Here is a 26,812-nt window from a genome sequence, read left to right as displayed (position 1 = left end):
GCCTGGACACGAACGGTGATCAGAGCCGGGGTACAGCAGGCTGGCGACCAGGCTGCTGTCCCTAACCCAGCGGGCCAGGAGAACCACGGTCTTGGCTGTGAGTTTGGGATTTCCACCCCTCTGCAGAGAGAAGAGGGGAAGAGAGGAGAGGAGAGCGCGCAGTGCGCAGCAGCGAGCAGAGGACCGACTCTGGCGGGAAGCCGAGGGCTCCGGGGGAGGGGGGCAGAGAGAGGAGCGGGAAGGACGGCTCTGTTACTAGGCAACACGGCCGGGGCCCGCCTCCCGCTGCCGTTGCTAGGCGACGCCGAGGCCAGGGGGCGGGGGGAGCAGGGCGGCGGAGCGGCCCTACGTGCTGACGCTAATTGTATATGAGCGCGAGCGGCGGGCTCTCGGGTCTCTTTTAGCGCCATCTGCTCGCGGCGCCGCCTCCCGCTCCTCCCGCCGCTCCCGCCGCCGCCCTCGCCCTGAGTCACTGCCTGCGCAGCTCCGGCCGCCCGGCTCCGCGCCCGAGCCTCCTGGAACGGTAACGGCAGGGACGGGGGAGAGGGCTCGGAGCCTGCGAGGTGTGCGTGCGGGGCGGGCCGGGTGACCGAGGCCGTGCGGTGCGGCCTGAGGGGCCGCGGGGCGAGGCCGCGGCGGCGTGGAGGAGGACGAGCGGGAGGATGAGATGAGGAGGCCACGCCGCGGAGCGCATGGGTCGCCCGGGCCGCCGCCTCCGCCTCGGTGTCGTCTCTCCTCCCCGAGAGGAGCGCGGCGAGCAGGCCGCGGGGGTGTGGGGGGGATGGGGATGGAAAGAACGGCGACCGCGAGTGAGTTCCGCCCGCGGGGAGGGCGAGGGAGGGGGCTGCGCAGGCCGCGGCCTCCCGCGCTCGGGAGCCGAGCACGTGGGGACGCGCTGCGGGCGCGGGAGTCCCCCCACCCCTCCCCGCCCGGGCTTAGGGCCAGCCCCGAGGGCTCACGCGCTTCCCTGGAGGAAAATGTGCTAGCGGATGGGAGGGTGCAGGTCGGTGGGGGGGGGGGACGGGACCGGTGGAGGATGCGGAGCCGGGGGGGGGGGCGGGTAGGGAAGGAGAAGGAGCCTGCTCGGCCGCGGTTGTTAAGGGGTTAACACGTGCAAAGCATTTAGCGTAGCTGCTTTTTAACGAGAGATTGTTTTGTGTCTCACAGGTACAGTTAGAACTTCGCTGGGTGCCTTGGCCCCCGGGGTCTTTATTTGTGTGGAGAGAGAACTTGCTCACAAGTCTCCCTAGACCTCCGAATGGCTCTAAGATGAAGAGGAGGTTGGCTTGTTGGGTGCGGGGTTGGGGGGTAGGAGCTTCCAGTCTACTAAGACCTATACCAACAGCGTAGTTTTTCCCCCCCCCCCCCCCTTCCGGAGCTTCCCAAAATTCTCACTATGGGTATGAGATGGAGCAAGGCATTAATATATACTGATAGTGGGCAAAGCTCAGTGCGCCTCATTTATGTAGAGGTCTCAGGAGTGGCCACGCAGGGAGGGAGGAGACAGGTCCTGTTGGGAGGGCTGGACTTGCAGAATCAAAGGGTGAAATAATGGGCTGTCCATTGCCTGTCTCTAAATGCTGAAAAGACTCAAAATACTGACTAACCTGGTCTCAGGAGAGCCAACCCAAAGTTTGTTACATTTTGAAAGTAGCATCAGAACATCTATTCAAACTAATATCCAAAGAAATGTTTTGGTTGTATTTGGGGAAAACTTAAAACTTGTATTTAAAACTGACTGCAGGTAAACGGGATTTTTGGTGGTCTTGTCTCTCAAGCTTGTTTACCATTGAAGTACACACCCCAGATTTAAACTATACAACTACATTAATTCCAAATCTGGATTTGAAGGATTTAACTTAGCATTAGTAGGGTCTTAGACATCTGTCATAAAATCTTGACTTAACTAATTGTCCTTTTCTAGTCAGCATTTAGATTATTACATAGAAGACTCCTCAACATAACAAGAAAAGTTGGTCAGTTTTATCTGTTGGAAAATACCTGTTTTTGTTTTTAGTCTTGACCCCTGTAACTGACAGTTTAATACTGACCTGTCCTTTCACTGGGTTAAAAAAAAAAAACACTCTTGTTGGAAGAGCCTATGTGACTAGAATTCTTAACTTGAGTGGGACATGCAGGAGGTGAGGTGGTGGGAATGGTTGCTTCATATCTGTTTTTAGTGGGTCATGTGACTGGGTTTGTGAGCGGTGACAGCTAGACCTTGGGGTATCCACTCTTTCATTGCTAAAAATGTCTTTGGTCAAGTATTTCACATTTTTATTTACAATGGGAAGGGAGATACATAATTTCTTTAGAATAAAGAGAATGCTACAGGGACTGGAGAGCTGGGTTCAATTCTAAGCACCTACATGGCAGCTCATAACTGTTAATCTGGTCCCAGGGGATCTATGTACACAAAGGATGTACAGACATACATATAGGCAGAATAACACCCATTCACATAGAAACAAAGGTTACAAAACAAAGATACTCCAGGGGGAGCAGATGGGCACAATGATTACTGTGAGGGTTTTCTAAAGACAGGTTCTCTTACACAGCTCTTGCTGTGTAGAAGAGGTTGTACTTGAACTCAGATCCCACCTCTGCCAGTGGAATGCTTAAAGGTGTGGGGTTGTTTAAATTCCATCATTCCAATCATTCATGTATTTGTTTATTTAATGCTGTCAGGTAGTATTAGCTTTCTTTTGAAACATGGCTTAGGTGTTAGTACTAACATTTTAACTAGAAAACAGGTCTAGTATGATTAACAGGGTTCTTGTTTTTTTTTTAGCTTATGTGTGTATTTTGCTTACTTACATGGCTGTGTACCCTGTGCCTTCCTTCCTGATACCTGTAAAGATTAGAAGAGGGTGTCAGGTCCTAGTGTGAGCTGCCAAGTGGGCTCCTGGTCTCTGCAAGGAAAACAAGTACAATCAAACATTAAACCTTTATTTTGGTGAGGTTTTGTTCTCTTTTTTTGCTTGTGTTTTTCAAGACAAAGTTTCTCTGTAGACTAGGCTGGCCTTTGAATTCATCCTTCTGCCTCTTCTGGGATTAAAGGTATGAGTTACCATCACCTGGCTATATATTGGTTTTTTCTTTTGGTTGTTTCAAGACAGGGTTTCTCTGTGTAGCTTTGGAGCCTGTCCTGGAACTTGCTCTGTAGACCAGGCTGGCCTCGAACTCCTGCCTCCCGACTGCTGGGATTAAAGGCATGCCACCACTGCCCAGCATATATTGGGTTTTAAAGGCTGTTGTCTGACCTGAAGCACTGGACATCAGTGTGGAATTCAGAAGCACTGTTCTGGATTTTGCTGTGGGGAAAAGCAATAATGTGGTCAGGTAATTTTGTTCCAATAGGAAAATTGCTTGCATGTAAGTAAATAGTGTCTGCTTAGAAGCCTTTGTGTATATAAGCTGTGTTACATTCATATAAAACTGCAAGTTGAATATAGATTATTATTAATAAGTGAGGGGTTTTGCCAAATGCCAGTCCCCTGTACATGTACCTCTGCTGTTGCGTTAGATGATAGTCTTCATATGGAGATCTTCTGGACAGAAGGTAATGTTCTCAAGTGGTCCGTTTTGCTTGGGAGTTTAATACATGGCCAGGGCAGTTCAGAGATCACCACTAGAGTGAAAGTGTGTGGGGTGGTGCTTTTGGAACTGAAGTTCTGCTGGAGCCACATTTGGTGCTGCGCGCCCTGGACTGACGATGAGAGTGCTCCGAGAGAACAGTCACTTCTGGAATTCTTGATGGGGTGTGGTCTGAGAGAAAAGTCCAGTTATTGAGTTTCCTGGCCTCTAAGGCATACACATTTCAAGTGACTGCCTGCTTCATCGTAAGTCACGAATTTCTAGGAGGAAACGCGCTGATTGATATCACGGGAATTTTTCCAGAAAATGACCCACCAGAAGGTTAGAAGTTGGTAGCAGGTGCTTGGATATCTGGCTGTCCAAGACCGTGAAATGATCAGATTTTTGGGTAGTCAGGGTTTTTGTTTTGCTTCCCTTCTGCTTGTGTGGAAGATTTTACTTATTTCAGTTCAGATTAATAATTGACCTAAGGAAAATAGGAACCAGCATCTTTTCCCATTGAGATGATCTGTGCCATATTGGGTTACATGTTGAACCTTTTAGAGCTGATAGTGGTCTGTATGTGTTTTCCACTCATGGTAGTATAGTTTGTTAAAACACTTTGGTTAGGATTGTATTTTATTTGTTTTACTGCTCTAATGGTGGTGGAAATACTTAGCTGATATTGTGGCGTATACCTGTAGTCCAGCACTGGGGTATCTGAGGTAGGGAGAGATCAGTTTAGCTTAGCTGTTTGAGTACATACTGAGCAATGTAGTGAGTGGTACCATATATAAGACAAAACTATTTTTAGATACACAGTTATTTGCCCTAGACTGTCAACGTATACCATACCCTTAAGTAGAATGAAAGTGATTTCAGGGAGGACTCCAGTAAAGGCTGGGTGGTCCTACAGGTTTTTTCTTTTTTTATGGGATTGGGAGTTGAACTTAAGGCATTGCGTATATACTAGGTAATCTATCACTGAGTTACTTCCTCTAGTGTGCCCAGGATGTTGATTATGGCACAGAGTTATTAAACTAAATTCAGTTGGTTGGGTGGCACACACATGTAATCCCATTAACAAGGGAGGATGGAACATTCAGGGCCTTTCTTTGCTACACATTGAGTTCTCAGCTAGCTCAAAGTGAGGCTCTCAGGGAGCCATTTCAGGAAACACAATGCCGGCCTTAGCATAGGGTTCTGCTCAGTGATCTCATGCCATGGCCCACTTGCTGGGGAAGCTGGGATTCTTGTTTAGAATACTGATATTGGGTTTATTGGGTATGTTGGTTTAGAATCCAGCCCTGGAGTCCTTTTCTAATTAGATTTATAGAAAAGTTGTTTTGAGTTGATAGATATCTGTGAGGTATTCTTTCTTGCTCTGAGGGAAGAGTTAGTTTCTTTTGGTTCCCAGTTCAGGTTCAGTAGTCCACTATGGTGAGGAAGTCATGGTGGGAGGCAGGAGCTTGAATCAGCTGGTTAGAGAGATGAAGCTAGCACCACTACTATAACTTTCCTAAGTGTGAGACCATAGCCCTTAGAACGGAGCTGTGCTCATCTAAGAAGGGCTTTCCCACTTGAATTAATTTAATGTCATAATTGTTAACAAGCATGCTGAGAGGCTTGTCCTTAGGTGATTCTAGATCCTGCTGAGTTAACAATATCAGCTGTCACAGTATCCCTTGAGGGGTGTGTGCTTTCACCCCTTGAGGGATACCATCACATCATCTTAACCTATTTTGCAAAAGCATTGACCCTGTCTGTTAATTGAGAATGCCTTGCTAAAACAGTTTGCAAACTTTCTGGATGTTAGGTACATGTTAAGCTATGCTTATACATTTATTCTAACAGTTATAGGGGTTACTAGATGAGGCATTTACTTAATCCAGCAAATTCTAAGATGTTACTCAATTATGTTGGTGCATGTTGTAAAACAAAGTAATACAGAATGAAAATATGTTCTGTTAGGGTCATGGTTATTATCCTAGCATTCAAGAAGTAAGATTTGGTTCCAAGAGTTGGAAACTCCTAAGTTGCATAGTTTTAGGTCAGCCTAGGATACATGGTGAAACCCTGTTTATTGTAAGGAAAATCTCATCCCTATTTTAATTGTTTCTTGTGCCTTTGTACAAAGTTCTTATTTAGGGAGCTGTAAGTGCAGTTAGCTTAGTGTATTGTTCATGTAAGGTTTTTATTCCTACGGCTAAATTACTTTCTAGAAAAGTAACTTTAGACTTAAGAACAATGTGTTCACCCCAGTTTTCCCTACATTGAAAGTCTTCTAATATACAGAGCATATAGTCTTAGTTGTATTTTACTAGAGATAAAGAATCAATGTTCTTGGTAGTTTTAAATTAGTATGTGTAATTGCTTAAACATTTTATAAACACTGGCTGTTGCTAGAGAAAATTTCAGTACTACTATACACTGCATAAAGCAAATGGGAAGGTCTGGACAGTTGATGGATAAAAATGGAGTACTTGTTGCTTAGCGAGGGCCATGAGTTCAGATTCCTATAGCACCTATGAACACCTGTAAGTAACTGTAGACCCTTCTGCTTTCGCTGCATGTACTTACATACTCAATCCAGTGAGATGTGTATTGCTAAGTTCTTGCCAATACAGGGTGAGCAGAAAACACAAGTGCTGTTTCTAGTTTTAAGGCATTCCCAGTGCTGTCTCTAGGTTCTCGCTTTTTTTTTGTGTGTGAGAATCATCTAGGTGTTTGTGACTGGGTCTTCAACGGTGCAGGGAAAGTTTCAAAGGCTGGTATGCAAGGTTGCCCTGGTGATCTGAGCCACCTTTATGATGATCACATGACTGAAAACTAAACTCTATGCTGTTTAAGCTGCTGTAGGTTTCAGTTGCTCTTCATCCAAACCCTGATTCAATGGGCATCTTTAGACTCAGATGCCAAGAGGAACTCAAGAGGATGACCCTAAGAAATAGGTTTTAAGGCAGTCTTCTAAGCCCAGGCTGGCCTCCATCTGTCAGTAATACTAATGCATTAGCTAGGACCAGTTCTCATAAAATAGTTGAAAGATGCAGGAACTGTTACACTTTCCAAAGACCTAGAGTCATAGAAAAGGGAAATAGTTAAGCAAAGTGATAGTTTATTGGATAAAGTTGCCTGCTGCCAAGCCTAATGACCTCAGTTTGATCCCAAGGACCCAAAGTGGATATCTAGTCAGAGCTCCAGGGAGGCAGAGTCACATAGATCTGTGTTGAGACTAGCCAGGATCATCCAGGATTACATGATGAAAGCCTGTCTTAGAAAAGAAAATGTTGGCTGGTGGTGACACTTTTAATCCCAGCACTAGCTAGGAGGTAGAGACAGGCAGATCTGTTTGAGGCCAGCCTAGTCTACAAAGACAACCAGAGCTGTTAGACAGAGGAGCCCTGTCTTGGAAAACAAATAACAAAATGATTCTAAGGGAACTAAGTAAAAATTGAGCATCCCTTAGCATTAAGTGTTTGAGTAAGATAACTAATATTCTATAATTCTAGTAAATGTACTTTTTCTGTGAAATTACAAAAATCTAGCCTCTGAGAATTGTTTTTTTTATAATGGAGTCTTTGTGTGTTCCATGATTTTGGCGGGCGGGGGGGGGGGCTTCAAGATGGCTTCTCTGTAGTGTCCCTGGCTGCCCTGTAAATCAGGCTGGCCTCAAACACATCTCTCTGCCTTGAGTGCTGAGATTAAAGGTACCATGATTTTTTCCTTAACACTACAGTGTTATTTTGATTCATAGGAGTTCACTTGAAATGTTTTTAAGGAGAGATTCTTGTTTTTAATGCTGATTTTTCTTTTTTTTTTCTTTCTCAAGATATTTGGAGCTCTTACAAGATGGCAGACATTGACAAGTAAGTGGCAGATATTTCACTTTTTAGAGACTGCACTGTGGAATTAGTAGTACAGGTTATAGTACAGTAGTGCAGATTATATAGTATGAAAATGTGTGTTACTGACATCCTTTTTACCTGCTCTTTTGGAAGTTGGGTAGAGTATCTGATCTGAAATACATTATGTAGTTACTCATTCAGTAAACTATCCCCTGGCAATAGGCAGAGACACCTTATTGGTGGTGGTGTTCTTATTTCTATCAGTCAGGGGCAGAACAGATGGTAGCCCTTTGTTCATCCTAGCTTGATGCCTGGCTTGGTGGCCAAAGCTGCTGTTTCATGCCTAGGGCATTTTTTTTAAAAGCCAGGTATAGCATTTAGAGGCAGAGACAGGCAGATCTTTGTAAATTGGAGGCCAGCTTAGTCTACAGGATGAATTCTCGGATAGCCAAGAGCAGTGAGAACCTGTCTCCAAGAAAACATGGAAGAGAGAGTAAATTATATGTGAGCGAGCGTTTAGCCTTAAAGTGGTGAGTGAGTACCAGGCAGTGGTGGTGCACATCCCAGCACTCACTCAGGCAGAGGCAAGTGGATCTCTGAGCTTGAGGCCAGCCTGGTCTATAGAGCGAGTTCCAGGAGAGCCAAGGCTGCTGCAAAGAAAACAAAAGTGCTAAGCATGTGGTAGAATTTTTTTAGCATGCGTATATATATATATATATATATATATCAACACTTCCAATTACTACTGAAGTGTATAATAATCATGTAGAATTGAAACCGCATGCAATGCTGTTAGAATCAACCTTTTTGGGCATCCCAGTAGCACTCTCCACTTTCTTACCAAGGGCTCTAAGCAGTTTAGTTTCCATGCATTTATTTATTTCTCTTTGCTTTCTTTAGATTAGAATACTAATGTAGGTATGAGGAGGCCTGTGGGGCTGTACTAGGAATTGGATTTAGGGTTCCACAAATGCTAGCTCATGCTCTGCCATGAGCTGTCTCCTCAGCCGACAGTTGAATTTTTAAGAACTGAATACGTAAAGAAAGCAGTGTTGCTTTTAGTTGTATAAACTTTGCTGAGACTCTACAGGGTTTGTAGATAGGTTTTGACAGCTTGAAACACAGTATAAGCAAGTTTTCATATGTATATCTTCTAAGAATATGGTCAGGGAGGATGGGATAGGCTACACAAGATTAGTCGTGTTTATTTGACAGTCTTACGAGTTTACAGTAGTTACAATTCAACACTAATGATAATGAGGATTGCCAGTGGCCTTAGATAACAAGGGCACAGCGTTGTTGGGAACAGAGCCTATAAGGGAAACAAGTACAAATATGTATGACAGTAACACCTGTGTTTTTACATGCTTGCTCTCCTCAGAAGATCACATGGCAGTATATTACTGTGACATGTAGCATGACTGAATGTTACTGCTTGATATTTAGGGTATAGAAATCTATGAACATTTTAATTCAGAATTCTGAAGGTCCTGCTCTGGTGTCATTGTCTCCAATGTGACATTGAAATTCAAGGCCACAGTTCTTTGATCCTATGCATTGTAAAAATTTGTTTAATTTGTCTTTAGTTCTGCCCTTCAGTAGTGGGCCCTTTCAGTCCGCCCGTCCACTCCGGTGGCTTCAGTTGTAGGGCATGTTTATTTTTGACTTACTGTCCATCGGCTTGCCTCTTCTCTCTTTCTGCAGCTCTTCTTAGATGTTGTATCTTGGAGTAGTCTTCTAGTTTTTTTTAATCTGTCTCTTTGCTCTTTCTGGAACTTTATTTTTCTGTTTGTATTCTTAAATTGGTTCCTTTAGTTCTTTCGATCTCCTTTCTCGTTTTTCTCTGGATGTTTCTTTCCTATTTAGTCTTTCTTACTCTTCTTTTGTTTTAGACTTAATTTGTAATGGGCTTTCCTGATGGAGTAGTGTTTGTTCAAATTGATATTGAGGGATCTGGGATTAGTGCATTGGAACACATTAACAATAATATTTAAAAAGCATGAAGGCTTGGTAGAGGTCTTGTTAATGTGGGACACTGCTGTAGAGTGGGTCATCAGTGATTGGCTATGAGAACTAATGTCAGAACGACTTCTTGGAAGTCAAATTCCTTGGTAAGTAGTGTAGCTCTGGCTTCCATTGTTGCAGGAACCAAGGAGGCAGTTAGGGAAAGGTTAGCTTTCTATTTTATAAGTAGTCATATTAGGCACTCAGTAGTGTTGTCAATATTGTTAGCTTTTATTTTGAAGACTGTTAGTCTTATCCTTCACATTTCCTACTTAGGTTTTAATAAACTTGATTCTCCTGTTCTGTCTTAAATCTTGTTCTCCTTTCTTTGATGTTAGTCTTAACCCCTTAAAAACTTTTTAGTTGACTTTGGAAGAATTAGAATTAGGTGTCATTAATCTGTCAGCGTAGTAGCCATTGTTTTATAAACAATTAAAAACTGCAAATTGTTAACAGTTTCATTCCCCTCCTACTATTTTATATGGCTGTTAATCTCTGGGAAGATGAGAAGAGAAACCTTAAAGTAAGCCAATAAACTGAGAAAGAACTAGGTGTGAGCATTTTACTTGCCTTGGGCCTTAAAACTGCTTGTAGTAAGTAGTACCCTTGCAGTTTTGTTACTATGTCTGTTCTAATACAAATTTGTGGTATTTATAGAAATGTAGAATTAAGTAGATTTGGCCATATGATAGTTTGTGAAATATGTTTCATAGTAAATATTTGAAGGTAGTAAAGGAACTGTGGCTGTGTGTTACCTAATAGCAGCCTCTGGCTTCGTATGCATGCATAGAAGATAGTTGAGTTTGTAGATTGCCCTGTTACACATGGCAAAACCTTGTCAAAACCAAACCAAAAAATAAAGAAGGGAAAATTGTTCTTAATTCCACTTTCTCTGTGGAATGTCACATTCACAAAGTAGGGTTTTGCTGATTCTCCCAGGATGATGAGAAAGATATCATCTTTCTCCTAATAGGAACTGTTGTAGCTAAAATTTAAACAAGGTATTGGCTCAAAAGTCTAAACATTTCTTTATTTTTATTGTGAAGTAGAGAATTCATAACCAGAGGTAACAGGATCCCACTGTCCCCATCTCCCCGCCCCCCCTACACACACACACACACACACACAGGGTCTTTGCATAGTTCTGGAACTCACTCTAGATCAGATTGACATTAAACTCTGCCTCCTAAGTGCTGGGATTAATGGCCAGGATCCTCTACATTTCCTCTCCCTCCCCCCAAGACAGGGTTTCTCTGTAACCTTGGATCCTGTCCTGGAACTCACTCTGTAGACTCATAAATTCACCTTCCCTCTGCCTCCCAAGTGCTGGGATCAAAGGCATGCGCCACCATCGTCCAACTTTTAAAATTCTTTTTTATTTTCCCTTCTATGTTTCAGCTAGCATCTTCATCCTTAGTGTGATTACTTATTTTCTGGGCTGTCCGATGGTCATGGTCAATGTAGCTGCTGAAGCTATAGTTATCCAGAACAGAAGGATCTGTCAAACTCAAAAAGGTTTCCTAGCTATCTACCATTTTCTAAGGATTCTTTCATAAGTTTTAAATAACATGTTTTGTAAGATCTCACTGCCAGAGCCAGGACTAAGGGTGACAAAACATCCCATCTCAAAAACAAGCCTGACGGTGATGGTGCACACCTGTAATTCCAGCGAGGTCTATAGGGGAAATTTCAGGACATCCAGGACTTACACAAGGAAACTATCTCATAAATAAACAACAAAAAAACACCAACAAAAAGAAAACAAAGACAGAACCAAAAGATTGGCTGCCATAAATTGGGCATGGTGGGGTAGGCCAGTAGTCTTGGCACTCTGGAGGATCAAGTTTCCAAAGACACTTTTCTTCAGCTGAAGAAGTTAGGTGCCAGCGTAGGCTATGTGAAAAAAATGTCCAAAGGAGCCGGTGTTGGGGACACATGCCTTTGATCTCAGCACTCTGGAGGCAGAAGCAGGCAGACCTATGAGTTCCAGGACAGGTTCCAAAGCTACACAGAGAAACCTTATCTTAAAAGAAAAGAAAAAAAATGTACAAAAGAGCAAATAAAATGCCATTGCCAAAGTCTAGTCATAGGTATATAAAATCGACTAGGATAGTACCCTTATAGAGATGCAAGGATTCGGTCATTGAATCCAAGTTTGAAAACATGCTACCTGAGCTCACATAACTACCAAACTGCATTTTTAAAGCTTGAAGCTTGTTTTTTTGCTAGATGGGTTTAAGTAGAGGTGTGAAAAACTTCAGTTAATACTTGTCTACAAGTCACAGTTAGGAAAAGGAATTACTTTTGCATTTCTGTCCCTAGAACCTTACTTGTTAGAAAGTCATTACAAGTTTCTCTGATTTTGTTTTGTGGTTCATATATTTAAACTATGGTATGATGCTATGACATTGTAGCAAAGAACAGTCTGAACTTGATCAAGACTTGGATGACGTTGAAGAAGTAGAAGAAGAAGAAATGGGTGAAGAAACAAAAATCAAAGGTATTCTTTTAAATTACTTCAGGAGTCAGCAGTTGCTGGCATGTGTCCTCTAGAGGAGAGTAATAGGAACTGTCCCCCTTTTCTGGACCCTTGTCCGTTGTCGTTTATCTTCTGGTCAGTTCTTTGAGTTTAGTTAACTGTTCTTGTGTAAGAGAGCAGACAGTAAGCAAGGAAGAGACAGATGATTGTGATCGATAAGTCATTAGCATTTCATCCCTGTTGCTGGAGTTAGCTCTCTAGCTGTGTCATACTTGAGGATTGGCAATGCTTCTAAACTGTACTATTTAATTACATAGAAAGTGTCATGTGTCTATCATAAATTCACCCTATTAAACACCAGCATTTACTGTGGAGTCAGTGAGTTTACCTAGCAGAATTTGTGCAGGGAGTAGTAGTACTGATGGGGTAGGCAGATGTCCCAGGAGTATTTAGGTAACCACTTTGTCATTTTTGGCCAGATGAATTTTGAGTTCCTGCCTTCTTTCAGAAGGTTCTTTTCGGTTGCTTTAATTAAATGGGTGCTATTAGAGCTGTGCATCATCTACTTACTGAATTATTAAAAGCAAATTGGTCTCCAAGACTAACTGAATGATTTTGTTATACTCTCAGACTAAATGTACATAAAATAAAAACATCTAACACAAACATTCAGATAGCACCTTCATTTTTCTCAGGCCTAAAATGTACTTGGAGTTTTCTGGTAAGTGTTGTCTCCCTTTGGGTGACTTGTTGAATCTTGGGTAGGGCAAAACTTTGAGCTCTTTCCCAAGTACAAGGTGATGAAATGTAAGATAATCAGGATTAGAGAGCATTTTGCCCATTGTGCTTGTGATAATAGCCTAGAGAAATCCAGTGTAGTAAATACCATTAGAAACCCAGACTTTTCTAAGTGCTGGGTTTCCTTAGCTTACCCTATACATTTCTACTCATCATACCAGCATTTTATGGGCCTGTTAGCAAGACTTGATGATTGGTGTCCAGTGGAAACAGCAGAAATGGTTTCACAAATCCCTCTTTCAATGCCCCCTTTCTTTTTAAAAGCGCGTCAGCTGACTGTTCAGATGATGCAAAACCCTCAGATCCTTGCAGCCCTTCAGGAAAGACTGGATGGTCTGGTAGACACACCAACAGGATACATTGAAAGGTACAAGTCCCTTCTTTTTTCTCTCTATAAAAAGCAAGTCATTGGCATTTACCTGTGTGATTGATCATGGAACACTAATGTCTGTTAGTATCTAGTAATTAAGAATATACAGCTTTAATTAGGTTGGGTCTTTTGACTTTGTTCAGGTCTGTAGGAAGGAAATAAACTGATCTTAGCTATTTCTATGACTTGTTTAGTAGTTTAAGAAATGTACAAAATTAGATTGTAGATTTTTTTTTGTCTTTTTTAAAATACAGATTATTACATGTGCTGCATAATTCAGCTTTCTGATTTCAAGGTCCATGTCTACTATCTTGCTTATTAGAATGTCCCCTTGGTCTATGTGTCTGCTAATTCTGTTGCTTCTTCTTTCTTTGGACTGGGATGGTGGTGCCCATTGTTCTGTTCGGGCTGTTTTGGTAGAATTCCTACTTAGAGCAATCTTTAGGACTTGAGTTAAATTTCTGTAAGTGCTAGGATTTCTTTGCAGAGATGTGTAGTCTGAAGGTGGCTTTATCTTCTATGTCTGCCGAAATTTTGCATCGATCTTTTTGTAGATTTTCTTTTTTACCAGCCTAGAAGGTATGATCTTGCTGTAATTGCATTTTCTGCTTTCCAGTAAACTTGGAGCTGCTTTTCAGCAAATGTGTGGGCCTTGGGTAGCCCATTTGTACCCTTTGTCCGTTTTCTTACTGAGGTTATATATTTTGCAGAAATTCTTATGTATTCATATTTCTACCTATGGAGTTCTTCAGAAACATCCTTAATTTTTCTTATGAAAATGGGTGGTGTTTTTTATTTTTGTGCAGATGACTTGTGTATTCAAATTGTGGAGGAACTCTTTTCTTAGGTCTTAGGTAAATAACGTCCATTCATTCCTTTGTAGTAAGTTCTTACTAAACTATTTCATTTATACATGTACCACCTGTTTAACATAGGAAGTTCTTTGAAATAGTTGAATTTGTGATAGAACACTTGGATTCCACTGGTCTTTTCATCTATTTTTCTATTTTTCTTTGAACACATTTAGTAGCTATAGTATTAACTAGCTATGGTGTTAACCTCAGAAACTAAGTTGCTTCCATAATTTGAACTCTTACGCAGTCTTCATGTTGGTCATGTTGCCCTTGTCTGACCGACAGGATGCTTCCTTTCATACTGTCCTATGGGTAAACACAATCAAGAAGTTGACCTGCCTATACCTCTGCCCCACATGTTTGACAGGGTTCTCAGTGTTAACTCAACGTTTGCTCAGAGATCGACAGTTGTGTATCTTTAGTATCATCTCATTCATATACTTATATTTGTAATAAGTACATGTATTTCAGTTTTGTGGTTTTAGACTATTTCTGTATCATTTGTATGTGATATTCCTGTTGTGAATTTTATATTTTATATTGTATTCTTGCTTATGGAAAAATGCTGTGTTTTTAAAAATGAATAGTGTATCCAGTGGTATATCTACCCCCCCAACAAGATTTGAAGTCAGACGTCCCATCACCTAGGAATAAATATAGTGTGTTACATCACGTATTTGTGAGATAAGTATGTATGTGTGTATTTATTGTGTACAAAGGAAGTTTCATGGGTTATTAATAGTATGAACCAGGATTTCACTTGCTTAACAAAATGAGCAGCAATTTTTTTTCTGAATAAATTTTACTTATGTATTTGGTGTTTTTACAAGTGCTTTTGTCTGCGTGTCTGCCTACATGCCAGAAGAGGGCATCTGGTCCCATTATATGGATAGATGGTTGTGAGCCACCATGTGGTTGTTGGCAATTGAATGCAGTCAGGCTTTACAGATCAGCCAGTGCTACTGAGCCATCTCTCCAGACCAAGGATGTTCCTTTTTTTCCTTCCATTTTCTGGAACAACTTCTTTAAGGTAGAAAGTAACTAAAAACTGCACATAGTTTAAATGCTTTTGGCAAGTTTGGGTCTACTTTTTAAATAAATGATTGTATGTATATGAGCATGTTGCTTGTTTAAGATTGTGAGCCTCATGGCTATGGAGGTCAGAAGAGGGTTTTACTTTGTAAGGTACTGTGGAAATGCTGGCAACCTAACCCTGGTCTTTTCTAACTTGCTCTCACCCTCCTTTCTGGTAGATCAGGTTGGCCTACAATTCACAGCAGAGATCTTGCCTGCCATTGCTTCCCAAGTACTGGTAATAAAGGAATGTGCTATGACACCTAACTACCATTTTAAAATCCAATTTGGTTTTTTAATTTTTCTTCTTTTTCTTTTTTTTTTTTTTTTTTTTTTTTTTAATGATCCAATCCCAGTACTCCCCCTCTCCCTGCCGCAGCTCCCATCTGCTCCTCCGAGGATGAGTGTCCCCTAGCAAGTCTAAGTCTGTCCCATCATCTCTTGAAGCAGGACCAAGGCACCTCTCCACCCCTGTGTCTAGGCTGAGCTAGGTATCTCTCCATATAGAATGACCCTTACTAAGTAATCTGGTTTGTGCATTACTGTTAGGTCTTGGACCCACTGCCAGTGTCCAGTCACACTATTGTCACCCATATTAAAGGACTCTAGTTGCGGTTCCCCATTTGTCAGACATGATTCAGTGATCTCTAGTTAGCTTTGGTCAGCTGATTCTGTGGGTTTCCCCATCATGGTCTTTATTCCTTTGTTCATATTATTGCTCCTCCCTTACTTAGATTGTACTCTAGGAGCTTGGCCTATTGGTTACTTGTGGATTTCTGCATCTGTTTCTGGAAAGGGATTCTAGCTTCTCTGGCCTTTGGACTGTAGGCTGGGTATCTTTTGTTTGGTATCCAGTTATGAGTGAGTACATACTGTTTGTCTTTCTGGGTGTAAATGTAAATTATCCATTCTTTGGTTGAGGGGCATCTAGCTTTTGTTCAAGTTGTGGCTATGACAAATAATATTGCTATGATCATAGTTAAGCAAATGTCTGTGTGGTGGGAAGTGTGCCTCATTTGGGTTTATGCCCAGAAGTGGTATTGCAGGGTCTTGATGTAGGTTAGTTCCTAATTTTCTGAGAAATGGCCCTACTGATTTCCACAGCGGCTGTACAAGTTTGCACTCCCACTATTGAGTGTTCCCCCTATTAATACATCCTCTTCAGCTTAAGCTGTCCAAGTGTTTTTTAGTGTCAATTTTTGGTAAACGTGTAGAATGTAATTTGGACTTAAAATACTAATATATCTAAGAACCTTCTCTCTCCCCCCCCCCCCCCAAGTATTTTGAGACAGGGTTTCTCTGTATAGCCCTGGCTGTCCTGGAACTTTCTGGCCTTGAACTCACCTGCCTCTGCCTACTGAGTGCCCACTTTAATTTTACTTAGAATTTCTTTTGCGTATTTTCTGTAGCTTCTCTCTCAGTTGTCTCTGGCCTTGTCTTATACTTGGCTTTGCCTCTCAGTTTAATCTGTCTGTTGTGGCCTTAGTATTCTTTTTCTTAAAGATTTATTTTCTTGTTTATGTGCATGTGTGGTTGCCCAGGGAGGCTAGAAAAGTACAATAGATCCTGGGTTAGAGTTACAGATGGTTGTGAGCATTCCAATATGGGTGCTGAGAAATGAATTATGTTCTCTGTAAGAGTGGTAAATCACTAAGCCAATTTTTCAGCTCTTATTTTTGTAACTGTTGTGTAAATACTGACTGGGGGGGGTGATTCACTTAAGATGGCAATTTGGTACTCATGACGGATCCTGATTACCCAAATTTAATCTGTGGAATCACACAGAAGTGGGAGGACACTGTCCCCAGTGTTGTAATTTGACCTATGCACAGCTACCCTAACTGTAGAATGAAGAAAGCATCCTGACCATAATAGCTGAGCATAATTGTATTCCTTGAGCTATCTTTGTTTCTGTACAGTAAGTTTACTTGGTCTGAAAGTTTTAGAAAGGATACGTGAAAAAACATAGGTTCCACCAGTTCCTGTTTATAGCTGTGTTTATACATACCTAGTCTTTGTGTTTTGTAGTTTCTCTGGCCATACATTTTTTTCCTAGCATAAGACACTGTAGCTTTCTTATTTTAATTACGTATATTTTCCTATCTGATGTCATAAGCTAAAGTTTCTTTATTAAGTTCAGTCTTTTATTTTGAGACATGTACTCAGTTTGACTACTCTGGCCTCACCTCAGGCTTCTGTGTAGCTTCTCCATAGCCTGTCTCTGCCTCTCAAGGTCTGGGATCATAGGCATGTGTGATTACAGGCCGAGGACAGCATTTTTGTATATGTGTTAAGTGTATCCATGCATGCATATGCATGAATACTGCCCTTTTGAGTGGGATTGAAAGGTGTGGGATCCCTTTGGTTCTGGAGTTAACAAGCCATTGTGAGACTCAGCTTTATGTCCTGAGGGTGAAATTATGTTAGGACTGACTGGAGCTACCTTTCTTTCTCTGTTTATGCCTTCCATTGCTTTGCAGCTAGTCAGTCCATCCTCTGTACTTGAACTTCCCTGGCTTATAAACACTGTGTTTCTGTTGTGTAGTTTTTTTTTTTTTTTTTGAATATTTTTAAGATGTGTATTATTTTGTTTTCTCCATCAAGGCAATTAGTATCATACCTTATATACTATTACTGTACCTTAATTAATTGCTTTAAATCATATGCTTTCCCTACTGGAAAAGCCTACTATACCCAGTACATTTATCTTGACAAGCATTGTGAAACTACTGTGATTTTTTTTTTCTCTCTTTTGAAAGCTATGAAGTTTGATATAAATTTGATTCTCTTATGAATTATTGACTTTTTTCTTTGCAATCTTGTCTTCAATATTACTGAATAGGAAGAGTCCATAGTTGTCCAAGGGAAGAGCAGAATATAAAGGATTTCTTTTTCTTTTTTATATTTTTGGTTTATGTGTTTGAGTGCTTTGTTTTCATCCATACAAGAAGAGGGTGACAGATCTCATTACATATGGTTGGGAGCCACCATCTGGTAGCTAGGAATTGAACTCAGGACTCTGGAAGAGCAGGCAGTGCTCCTAACCTCTGAACCATCTCTCTAGCCCTAAAGGATTTTTTAAATACTTTCTTCTAGCTTGTCATCAACTTGATTTCTGGCACCTTTTCCCCAGGTTTGAGTTTGTTGTATGTATACTGATTAGGAATAGCAAATCGTCTTGCTTAGAAGCTGACTGGAAAGGTGTTTGCCTCCTTTCCTGGGATAGTTTTGAAATATTAGGCTTTGCTCTAATGTTGGGAATGAGGAAAACAGCCAGCAAGTGATGCTACTTCATCACTCTGAGGTGGTGTGATGCTCACCTTAATGTTTTTTCTCTTTGAGCACACACCAACACATCCACAGTGTATGGGAGTTGGTTCTCTACCTTCCACTGCACATTCTGGAAAAATCCAACTTAAAGCCATTAGTCTAGAACAGAATTTTTTGTAAGGAATGCAGAAAACTGATCTAGTGAATGTTAATTCCCTAATTTTAATTTTTAGTGGTTAGGTAAGAATTATTTTATAAAAATTTGAATACAGAGTTCAACCTGAATTTTAGGTATTTATTGCTCATACTTTCTAAGATTTTAAGTGTGTCTTGCTTGATTTAAATAATGAACACACCAAGCAGGTGGTATGTTGCATATTCTCCATAATGTTGTTAATGTAAGTGCCAAATTAAGTCTAGACAGTGGAAACTTACCATTCCTCTAAAGTCCAGGTGTTGTCTTAGCCTAGTTAATACAGATGAGGTAGGTGCCTACACAAACCAAAGGATTATTTTGAGTTAGAATTATTCTTGTTATGCACTCTATTGCATTTATCATTGAGTCTGCTTATACTGAACTTTCTTACAGTTTAATTTGGCAGGGCTTTGATTTTTGTATTGTTTTACACTAATTGCTTTTATAATGAAAGGATCCATATTTCTAATTTGAGTTTTAAATTCCTTGCTTTAACTAAGAAGTTTTTGTTTCAAATGTAATGTGATAAAATGACTTGTGTTTTTGTATGGTTTTTATGTAACTGGTTTCTAAACTTTCAGCCTTCCTAAAGTAGTCAAAAGACGGGTGAATGCCCTCAAAAACCTTCAAGTTAAATGTGCACAGATAGAAGCCAAGTTCTACGAGGAAGTTCATGATCTTGAAAGGAAGTATGCTGTTCTCTATCAGCCTTTATTTGATAAGGTAATGGTTTATACTACTTTTTAAACTACTTGGGAAAACAAACTTGTGAATAGCTTGATGTTTAGATATCTGAATGGCATGTGTAGTTAGAGGCTTCTGTGAAACCATCAATAACGATTTAAAAAGTTGTGATATTTACTGATTAAATCTATGAGCCCTTAACCAGAAAGCAAAGCTTGGGTACTAATGTTTTTATACAAGTTCTTTTTTTTCTGTTTTAATTTTAGCGATTTGAGATCATTAATGCAATTTATGAACCTACAGAAGAAGAATGTGAGTGGAAACCAGATGAGGAGGAAGAAATTTCGGTTAGTAGTACTAATGAAATGTTCCTCTACTTTGAGGTGCTAGGACCATAAGGAGCTCTCAGAAGTATCTTGTTGATGGTCTAGGAAATATCCTTTTGGCCAGGGGATGGATGTGAATGCCGGCTGAGCAGTTTGTAGCCTGGCATTGTCTGCTTTTGTAGTGGTCTGAGTTTTCTGTGTAGTTTCCTTTGAACTTCATGATGGCTGGTGGGGAATGACAGCTGTGACAAGTAGTCCAGTGCTGTGTTGTGTGACCATGCTTCTCTAGCTTTTAGAGAATGTAATCAATCAGTCCACTCTGATTTTGAGTCTTGGGCAGGTCTGTTTGCTATGCTTCCTTCTGCTTTTGATAATGTTCCCTACAGCCCTTGATCTGCCACCTAGGGGTTCTTGATTTCTGTGGAACTGAAGTTTGGAATGAGTGTCTCTGTTGAAATTATGCTTAGTGAGTGTTTTGTTTTTAGACCTAGACTGTCTGAATTAAGGGGTCATACAGGTTTATCCAAAGACCAAATAGTCATTCAATTGCTTGCTGTCGCTTTTCAAGGAGGAACTAAAAGAAAAGGCCAAGGTTGAAGACGAGAAAAAGGATGAAGAAAAAGAAGACCCTAAAGGGATTCCTGAATTTTGGTTGACAGTTTTTAAGAATGTTGACTTGCTCAGTGATATGGTTCAGGTAATTTAATTTCTCTAAAAGAAGTCTGACATTTCTTAGTTGACTTATTTGTAGTTTTATATAGAAAGTGATATTTTAAAACTTTAGTAATGAAATAGAATCTTTGAACATTAATTATCAATTGATTCTTAGAATTTATAATGCCTTCCTGTTTGCCTATGCTTTCATATAAGGGTGTAGTGCTGGTGAGGAAATATTGGTGTCCATTTAAATTGCCTTAAAGTTTTTCGGCTTGAAATTTAATCCAATGGAAATTTGCATCTTAAAAGTAAAGCTATGCTGGGTGGTAGTGGTGTACACCTTTAGTCCCAGTGTGTGGGAAGCAAAAACAGGCAGGCAGATCTCTGAGAGTTCAAGTTCAACCTGGTCTACAGAGTGAGATCCAGGACAGGTGCCAAAACACTACAGAGAAACTGTCTCAAAAAATAAAATCAAACCAGCTATATGTAATAACTCTTAATAGCAGAGTTATTAACACTGAGGAAACTGCCATTGCCCTCTGTTATACTGATTGCTCAGTGAGTGCTTACTACATTTCTGCTTTACCAAAATAGAAAAGGAACAGTTTAAAAAGCTATTTGTCAAGAATGCCCCATTTTTGTATTATAAATGGGTCAGTCAGTATGAGGTAGGCTTCATGATCTGGTGAAGAAGTGTTATGGTTCATAATTTCTATATAAAACCTCACTGTAACAGACACTGCCTTTAGTCATTAGTTTTTGTATAGTGACAGAAGATTGACCCTGCTATGCCAAATTAGATAATAATTCTTATTTTAATTTGAAGGAACATGATGAACCTATTCTGAAGCACTTGAAAGATATTAAAGTGAAGTTCTCAGATGCTGGCCAGCCTATGGTAAAAAAAAAAAAAAAGACTGTTAAATACTTTTGTAATGTTTTTATATAGATAAGTTGAAACAGGTGATATTCAAGAGTTAGTGATGGAAGTAAGGGATTACAGCTGATACTAGGTACATGTTCAGTTTGGTGGTCAGTTAATCAGTGATCCTAGACTAAAGTGAATGAAAATAATAAGGGGTTTCTGGGAATGACTTGTGGTAGATGGTGCTAAAGGCCTCTATGAGGAGAAACATGAACTAGTTGGTTAACCCCCCCCCCCCCGTGTCAACTATGGGCAGAGCTATGAATAAAGGCAGTCATTTCATGTGTAGTGGTGAGGGTCTAACTTCATGTCTAAAGATAGTGTCTGTGGGGGATGGAAAGAAGGGAACACTAAGGTCAGTTTCCCTTACAGTCTTGTTAGGCTGTATTTAGACATGCTTACCAAACAAACCACAGGCCAGACTGTTCTTCACTAATGCCTTACTTTGTTTTCTCTTATTAGAGTTTTATCTTAGAATTTCACTTTGAACCCAATGAATATTTCACTAATGAAGTGTTAACAAAGACGTACAGGATGAGGTCAGAACCAGATGATTCTGATCCCTTTTCTTTTGATGGACCAGAAATTATGGGTTGTACAGGGTGAGTTAATCGTACTACTGTTTGTGTTTAGTTGTAGGCAGAGCTTACAGTCTTGCATTCCCTTGTGTATCCTGTTAGATTTGTACATTGCCAGACATTTAAGACTGCCATTTTCCACTTGGTCTAGCAATATACAATATGTGTATCTCTGGGAAAGAAGACAGTATTCACTTTCTTTATATCATGTGTTATTGCTGTTGTAAATATATAGAATGCAGATAAGTTAAAATATCATGAAATGTATATTTTTGTCTTCTAAGGTGCCAGATAGATTGGAAAAAAGGAAAGAATGTTACTTTGAAAACCATTAAAAAGAAGCAGAAACACAAGGGGCGTGGGACAGTTCGTACTGTGACTAAAACAGTTTCCAATGATTCTTTCTTTAATTTTTTTGCCCCTCCTGAAGGTAAGCAGTGTTTTAGCTTTGGTTGTATCCATGAGTGTTTGTATAAACTTAGCTAATTTTTTATTCACATTTGGATTTGTTTCCTTATTTTTGCAGTTCCTGAGAATGGAGATCTGGTAAGTTGTTTATTCAACTTCATATACAATAAATTAAAAGAGCTAGACATTCGATTACAATATATATTATATGGGCTGGTGCAGCTAGCTGTGGCACTGGCTGGCCTGGAACTCATTTACATGAGACTGGCCTGGATCTTACAGGTGCACTATCTCTGTTTCCCAGGTGCTGGGATTAAAGGCATGTACCACCATAGCTGCTGAAGATTCATTCAGTATTACTACTTTATGTGTATTAGTTTGCCAGCACAGGTGTATGTGTTCCATTTGTGTGCCTGATACCTTCATGAATCTGAAGGGCATAGACCAGGCTTGAACTGGAGTCATCATTGGGTGTGCATGGCTTTGTGGATCCCTAGAATTGAACCCTGAGTCTTCTGTAAGGCAGCCAACGCTGTTAACCATTGAGCCTTACCTGCTGAATCATCTTCCCAGCTGTATTTCCAAAGGAAAATTGGTTGTTTTTTAAACAAAAAGCCCTATGTAATAAATAGTTCTACTTTTTAGTGTAATTTTTCTTTGTATATATGCTGGCCTGCTACTTAGTTTTAGTATTCATAACTTGCAAAGCTAGTCCTTGAAGTACATGTGTAGAAACTTATTGTTAAGTGACAGGAGAGCAAGGTTAATTCTCAGGACAATTTTTTCTTAACAGGATGATGATTCCGAAGCCATACTGGCTGCAGACTTTGAAATTGGTCACTTTTTACGGGAGCGGATAATCCCAAGATCAGTGTTATACTTTACTGGAGAGGCTATTGAGGATGATGATGATGATGTAAGTATATCTGAACTCTGCTGCGCATCGTAGGGGGTGGGTACCATGGTCTACGGTGCTAAGAAATGTCAAGGTTAGGGTTTGTAAAAGAAGTAGGACACAAAGACACTGAATCCCAGGAATGACTTTCAATTTAGAAGTTGCCTTTTTTAGGATACTTGATTCATGTTTATTTTATTTTCCATTAGAATAGTTAACTTGGTACATACATTGGCTCTATTTTGATGCATGAAAACTAGAACTCTGGGATTGTTATGTATTAGTTAAATGATTTGGCCTTTAGCTGTCAGAGAGCTGGGGGATTTTTCTGCATTTCTAGTTGCTTTATTTTTTTTTTTTAACTTTTTATATTGGTGTTCTAATAACAATGGGTGTTACTGATGCTGTACTCACTTGTTACATGTTCACACCTGTACTTCTCTTTCTCTTTTCAGTATGATGAAGAAGGAGAAGAAGCTGATGAGGTAATGTTTACCAAATGAGCAAGTAATTCACTGTGTAACACATTGAGGAGCAAATTGAGTGATTAATGTATTCCTTTGCTATAATCATTCTGTGATTTGGGATAAATTTTGGAAAATTTAATTTTAGAATTCTTCAGCCAAACACTGTATGTATAAGGTTTCAATAAATAAATTGCAAAACTCAGCAACATTTTTTTTTTTATTTCAAATAATTTTGTTCTGCTGCAGGGTTATCAGCTCTTTGAAGAAGTCAAAAGCTGCAGTAAACTTTTCCAACGTTGGCTGCAGTAAATCTTTTCAATAAAACCTGTCTGGATGTCTCAAGTTGTGTTGGGAAATTTTTCATGTTAGAAGCTTTCAAATTAAATTGTATTAATCAACAAACGCTGTAATCATGAAAGTCTGTAGAACCATAGAGTAACTTATACTAAAATTTCCATACATTATGAGCCAGTTTTTCCTAACATGTACCTACTTCATGGATGCATTTTGAACTTTAATATAGGAAGGGGAAGAAGAAGGAGATGAGGAAAATGACCCTGACTATGACCCCAAGGTGAGCCAAGCCAGTGTTGTTTCTTTTCCTATTTTTTAAACTTAGACTGCAGTAAGAGATGAGTTGCCCTTCTTCCTCGTTATTTGGGACTTGTCTGTTTTTTTAAGGATTAGATGTGTATTGCTCAGGTTGGTGTTTTCCACCCAAAGGAGAATGAGAATTAACTAAAGGAGATCTGGATGCAGGAGTGCTTTGGACTTAAAAGCAGTGCTTTGTGTTGGATTATTATTACTGTTGTCATTTAGTCCCTAAAAGTATACAATTGGGAATTTTAGGGTTGGTAAAAAGATGCTTGCTTCTCTTTGAGTATGTAATAATTTGCAGTGATTTCCTTTATTTCATTCATTGACCATATCTTTTGAAATATCAGAAGGTAGCTAAATAGAAACAGAATAGCTTTGGAAGTAAAGACAAAAAAGTTAACAATATCCACGATGGTGGTTACTTTAAAATTTATCTCAGATAAGCTTTACTTTATGCTTCGGTGACTTGGTAGCTATCCCTGATCACTTGTTCTCACCCTAATTTTATGATTTGAAATAATGTGATAATTGAAGCAGTTATTGTTTGAGAAATACAAAGTGGGTAGAAGATAGATTGACCTGTTGTTTTCCTTTAACAGAAGGATCAGAACCCAGCAGAGTGCAAACAGCAGTGAAGCAGCTGTCTGGCCTTGAGGACGGCCTACCCTGTAATAGCCTAAATGCGACTGTCATTTACTCACAGCCTTATGTTTTGTGTTTCCTTGGTAGAATCAGTAAGTCTTTAAAGGAAAGGAAATTGCTATTGGAAAGACCAAGCTGTTCTGCCTAGCATCCTAACTATAGTTCTCTCAGATCTGTTGAATGCAGGAATCTCTCTAGTGCATGTCACTAATTCTACAGTTTGGTCTTCCAGAATGTTTTCGTCATGTACCTATTGGAATACACAAGTATGGAAATTCAACTGTTGAGCCCCTTGTTTGCTATATAGCTGTTTCTTTCCTCAAGAACCAAAATTGTTTTCAGATGGTTGAAGTCGGCCTGTTTCAGCTGATACTTCCATTATGCTAGGGGATGCAGGGCTGACACGTTGGAGAAAGGAAAATTGTGGTTAAGAATTTCCAGTAAGATCAAACCTAGTAACTGAGATTAAGGGAGTTTTCTATTTCAGATGATATAATTATAACAGAAGTCAACTCATAGTTATTAGTTATCATAGCAAGATGAACAAATCCCGTGGGTTTTTTTTTTTTTTTAAAGAAGTTAATCTGATAATATTTAAATGTACTTTGAAAATTAACCACCATTAATTAAATGGTTTCTTTGTGGTAGGGCCTACCTTCTGCTTTCCTGGAAAGGATGGAATTACATCATTTGAACTTATTTTGAGTTTTTCTCTTATTTGCCTAATTTTGTTTTATAGCCTAAAATAAAAATGTCAACAGTTCTAGTCCTCACAGGGTGATGTTTCAGTTTGTACTGGTTGAGACTATTGTGGAGGGTTAGCTTGAGTTCAGGGATAGCTTTCCATAGTGAACAACTTTGGAAGAGATAATAGGCATGGGCTTTTTAAAAGGACTAACAGGTGATGTGTGGTACTTTTTTTTTTTTTTTAACAGGTTAAGTTCCATTTGTTTATTTCTGACACATAGTGTTCAAGAATGAGTAGTGTGACCTTCGGCCATGCTCCTGTTTACTGTGGGCGATTAGGAAGGGGTAGCACTGTTGATTTAACTACCTCACAGATATATTAAGACATATTGGGGTAATTTCTCACAAACTTTCCCAGTCTTAACTAAATCTCAAAAAAAAAAAAAAAAATCTGGTCTCTGTACCACAAGTGTGATGTTCAGCATTATATTCACACTAAATTTGGCTAATTAAACTGGAGAATTAAAGTAGATCTCGAAATTATTGTACAATTTAAAGACTGCCCTTTTTTTTACGTTTCCTCCCCCCACCCTCCCCTTTTTCAGGTGTTTCAAGTGACCACAGTTTAATGAATCCCAAAGTGATAAATACCTCAGGCTAATTACTGTTCATTTTGGGGAAGGAACTTGTTTTCACAGGGTATATTAATTGGATTGTACTTGGAGGACAGTATCATTCCTGCTGTTAATAAAATTTGTTTTACATTGAAGTTTTTTTTCTTTAGTGGAGAGATAATAGTTCTTTTTGTGAAATTTTAGTATTGCGGTCTTAGGGTATGAACACCTTTTTAACTACTGGAAGCCCTTAACCTGTTATATTTGCTTTATTTTGAAAATGGTTGGTTGCTTTCTATTAGATGGTTTGTGCTATTTTCAGTAATCATAGTTCATCTAAACACAGCTTATTTTCTTGACCATTGAAGTTTCTAACCTAAAGGTAGAAGAACCCCACCTTCTCAAGGAACTAGCACAGTCTTTCCCGCCCTCCCTTCCTTAGGAAGTAGCTGTTGCCAAAGTGATCGGGTAGTTGGTGGCTCTTGTATAATGGATGTGCTTTGTGGATGGACACTGGGGATCAGTGTTCATGATGACATTTGGTTGCTCCCCAAATGGTTCTACCCCATTCCAGAAGTTTGAAATGTGTAATTTGAAATCCTTAATAAAATTGGATCTACTTTTATAAAATACACTGGTGATATTTGAAGTTTTTACAACTAAACATAATTTCTTTGAAGATTGGAAAGCAGCTTTGGTGTGGCCTGTTCAATTCATTTCAGGCGAACCTTAGCCATGTAAGTTTTGGATGTAAAGAGCAGAAAGAAATACCATGTTTATTTCTTGTTATCTATGATCTTTTTCTTCTTTTTTTATCTTCCTGATTTTCAATCTCAATTCTTAAACTGTCCCAGTTATGTGGTGTC

At 39.8% G+C, this 26,812-nt stretch overlaps 1 protein-coding gene and 1 non-coding gene across 5 annotated transcripts; both read left to right on the top strand.

Annotated features, from left to right (window-relative positions):
* The first annotated feature begins 394 nt into the window (after positions 1-394).
* Positions 395-26,576, top strand: Nap1l1 (nucleosome assembly protein 1 like 1). Of its 4 annotated transcripts, XM_051176260.1 has the most exons (16): positions 396-523; positions 7,406-7,442; positions 11,840-11,925; positions 12,967-13,069; positions 19,048-19,189; positions 19,417-19,497; positions 20,045-20,173; positions 20,960-21,031; positions 21,521-21,660; positions 21,921-22,066; positions 22,163-22,182; positions 22,838-22,960; positions 23,395-23,424; positions 23,930-23,980; positions 24,603-24,671; positions 25,294-26,576. In XM_051176260.1, exons 2-15 carry the CDS (start codon positions 7,426-7,428, stop codon positions 24,636-24,638), a joined length of 1,176 nt encoding a protein of 391 aa, XP_051032217.1. In that variant the 5' UTR covers positions 396-523; positions 7,406-7,425; the 3' UTR covers positions 24,639-24,671; positions 25,294-26,576. The 4 variants fall into 4 exon arrangements, with proteins under 4 accessions (XP_051032219.1, XP_051032217.1, XP_051032216.1 ...); XM_051176259.1 differs by lacking the exon at positions 25,294-26,576 and having other exon boundaries at positions 24,603-25,214; XM_051176261.1 differs by lacking the exons at positions 23,930-23,980; positions 24,603-24,671; positions 25,294-26,576 and adding an exon at positions 23,653-23,748.
* LOC127215866 (small nucleolar RNA SNORA48) lies at positions 7,629-7,777 on the top strand. The gene has a single exon (XR_007833984.1). It is a non-coding gene; the product is annotated as a small nucleolar RNA SNORA48 (small nucleolar RNA).
* Positions 26,577-26,812: the final 236 nt, after the last annotated feature.

This window comes from Phodopus roborovskii, unplaced genomic scaffold (assembly GCF_943737965.1).
Source record: "Phodopus roborovskii unplaced genomic scaffold, PHOROB, whole genome shotgun sequence".
In the NCBI taxonomy this organism is placed as follows: domain Eukaryota; kingdom Metazoa; phylum Chordata; class Mammalia; order Rodentia; family Cricetidae; genus Phodopus; species Phodopus roborovskii.
Note: the sequence above shows the minus strand (reverse complement) of the source record. Positions and strands in the feature narration are given on the sequence as shown.

Coding starts and splice junctions, on each gene's coding strand:
- Nap1l1 (XM_051176260.1), top strand. Junction 13,070..19,047: donor CCAACAGGATACATTGAAAG/GTACAAGTCCCT, acceptor CTAAACTTTCAG/CCTTCCTAAAGTAGTCAAAA. Junction 23,981..24,602: donor ACCCTGACTATGACCCCAAG/GTGAGCCAAGCC, acceptor TTCCTTTAACAG/AAGGATCAGAACCCAGCAGA.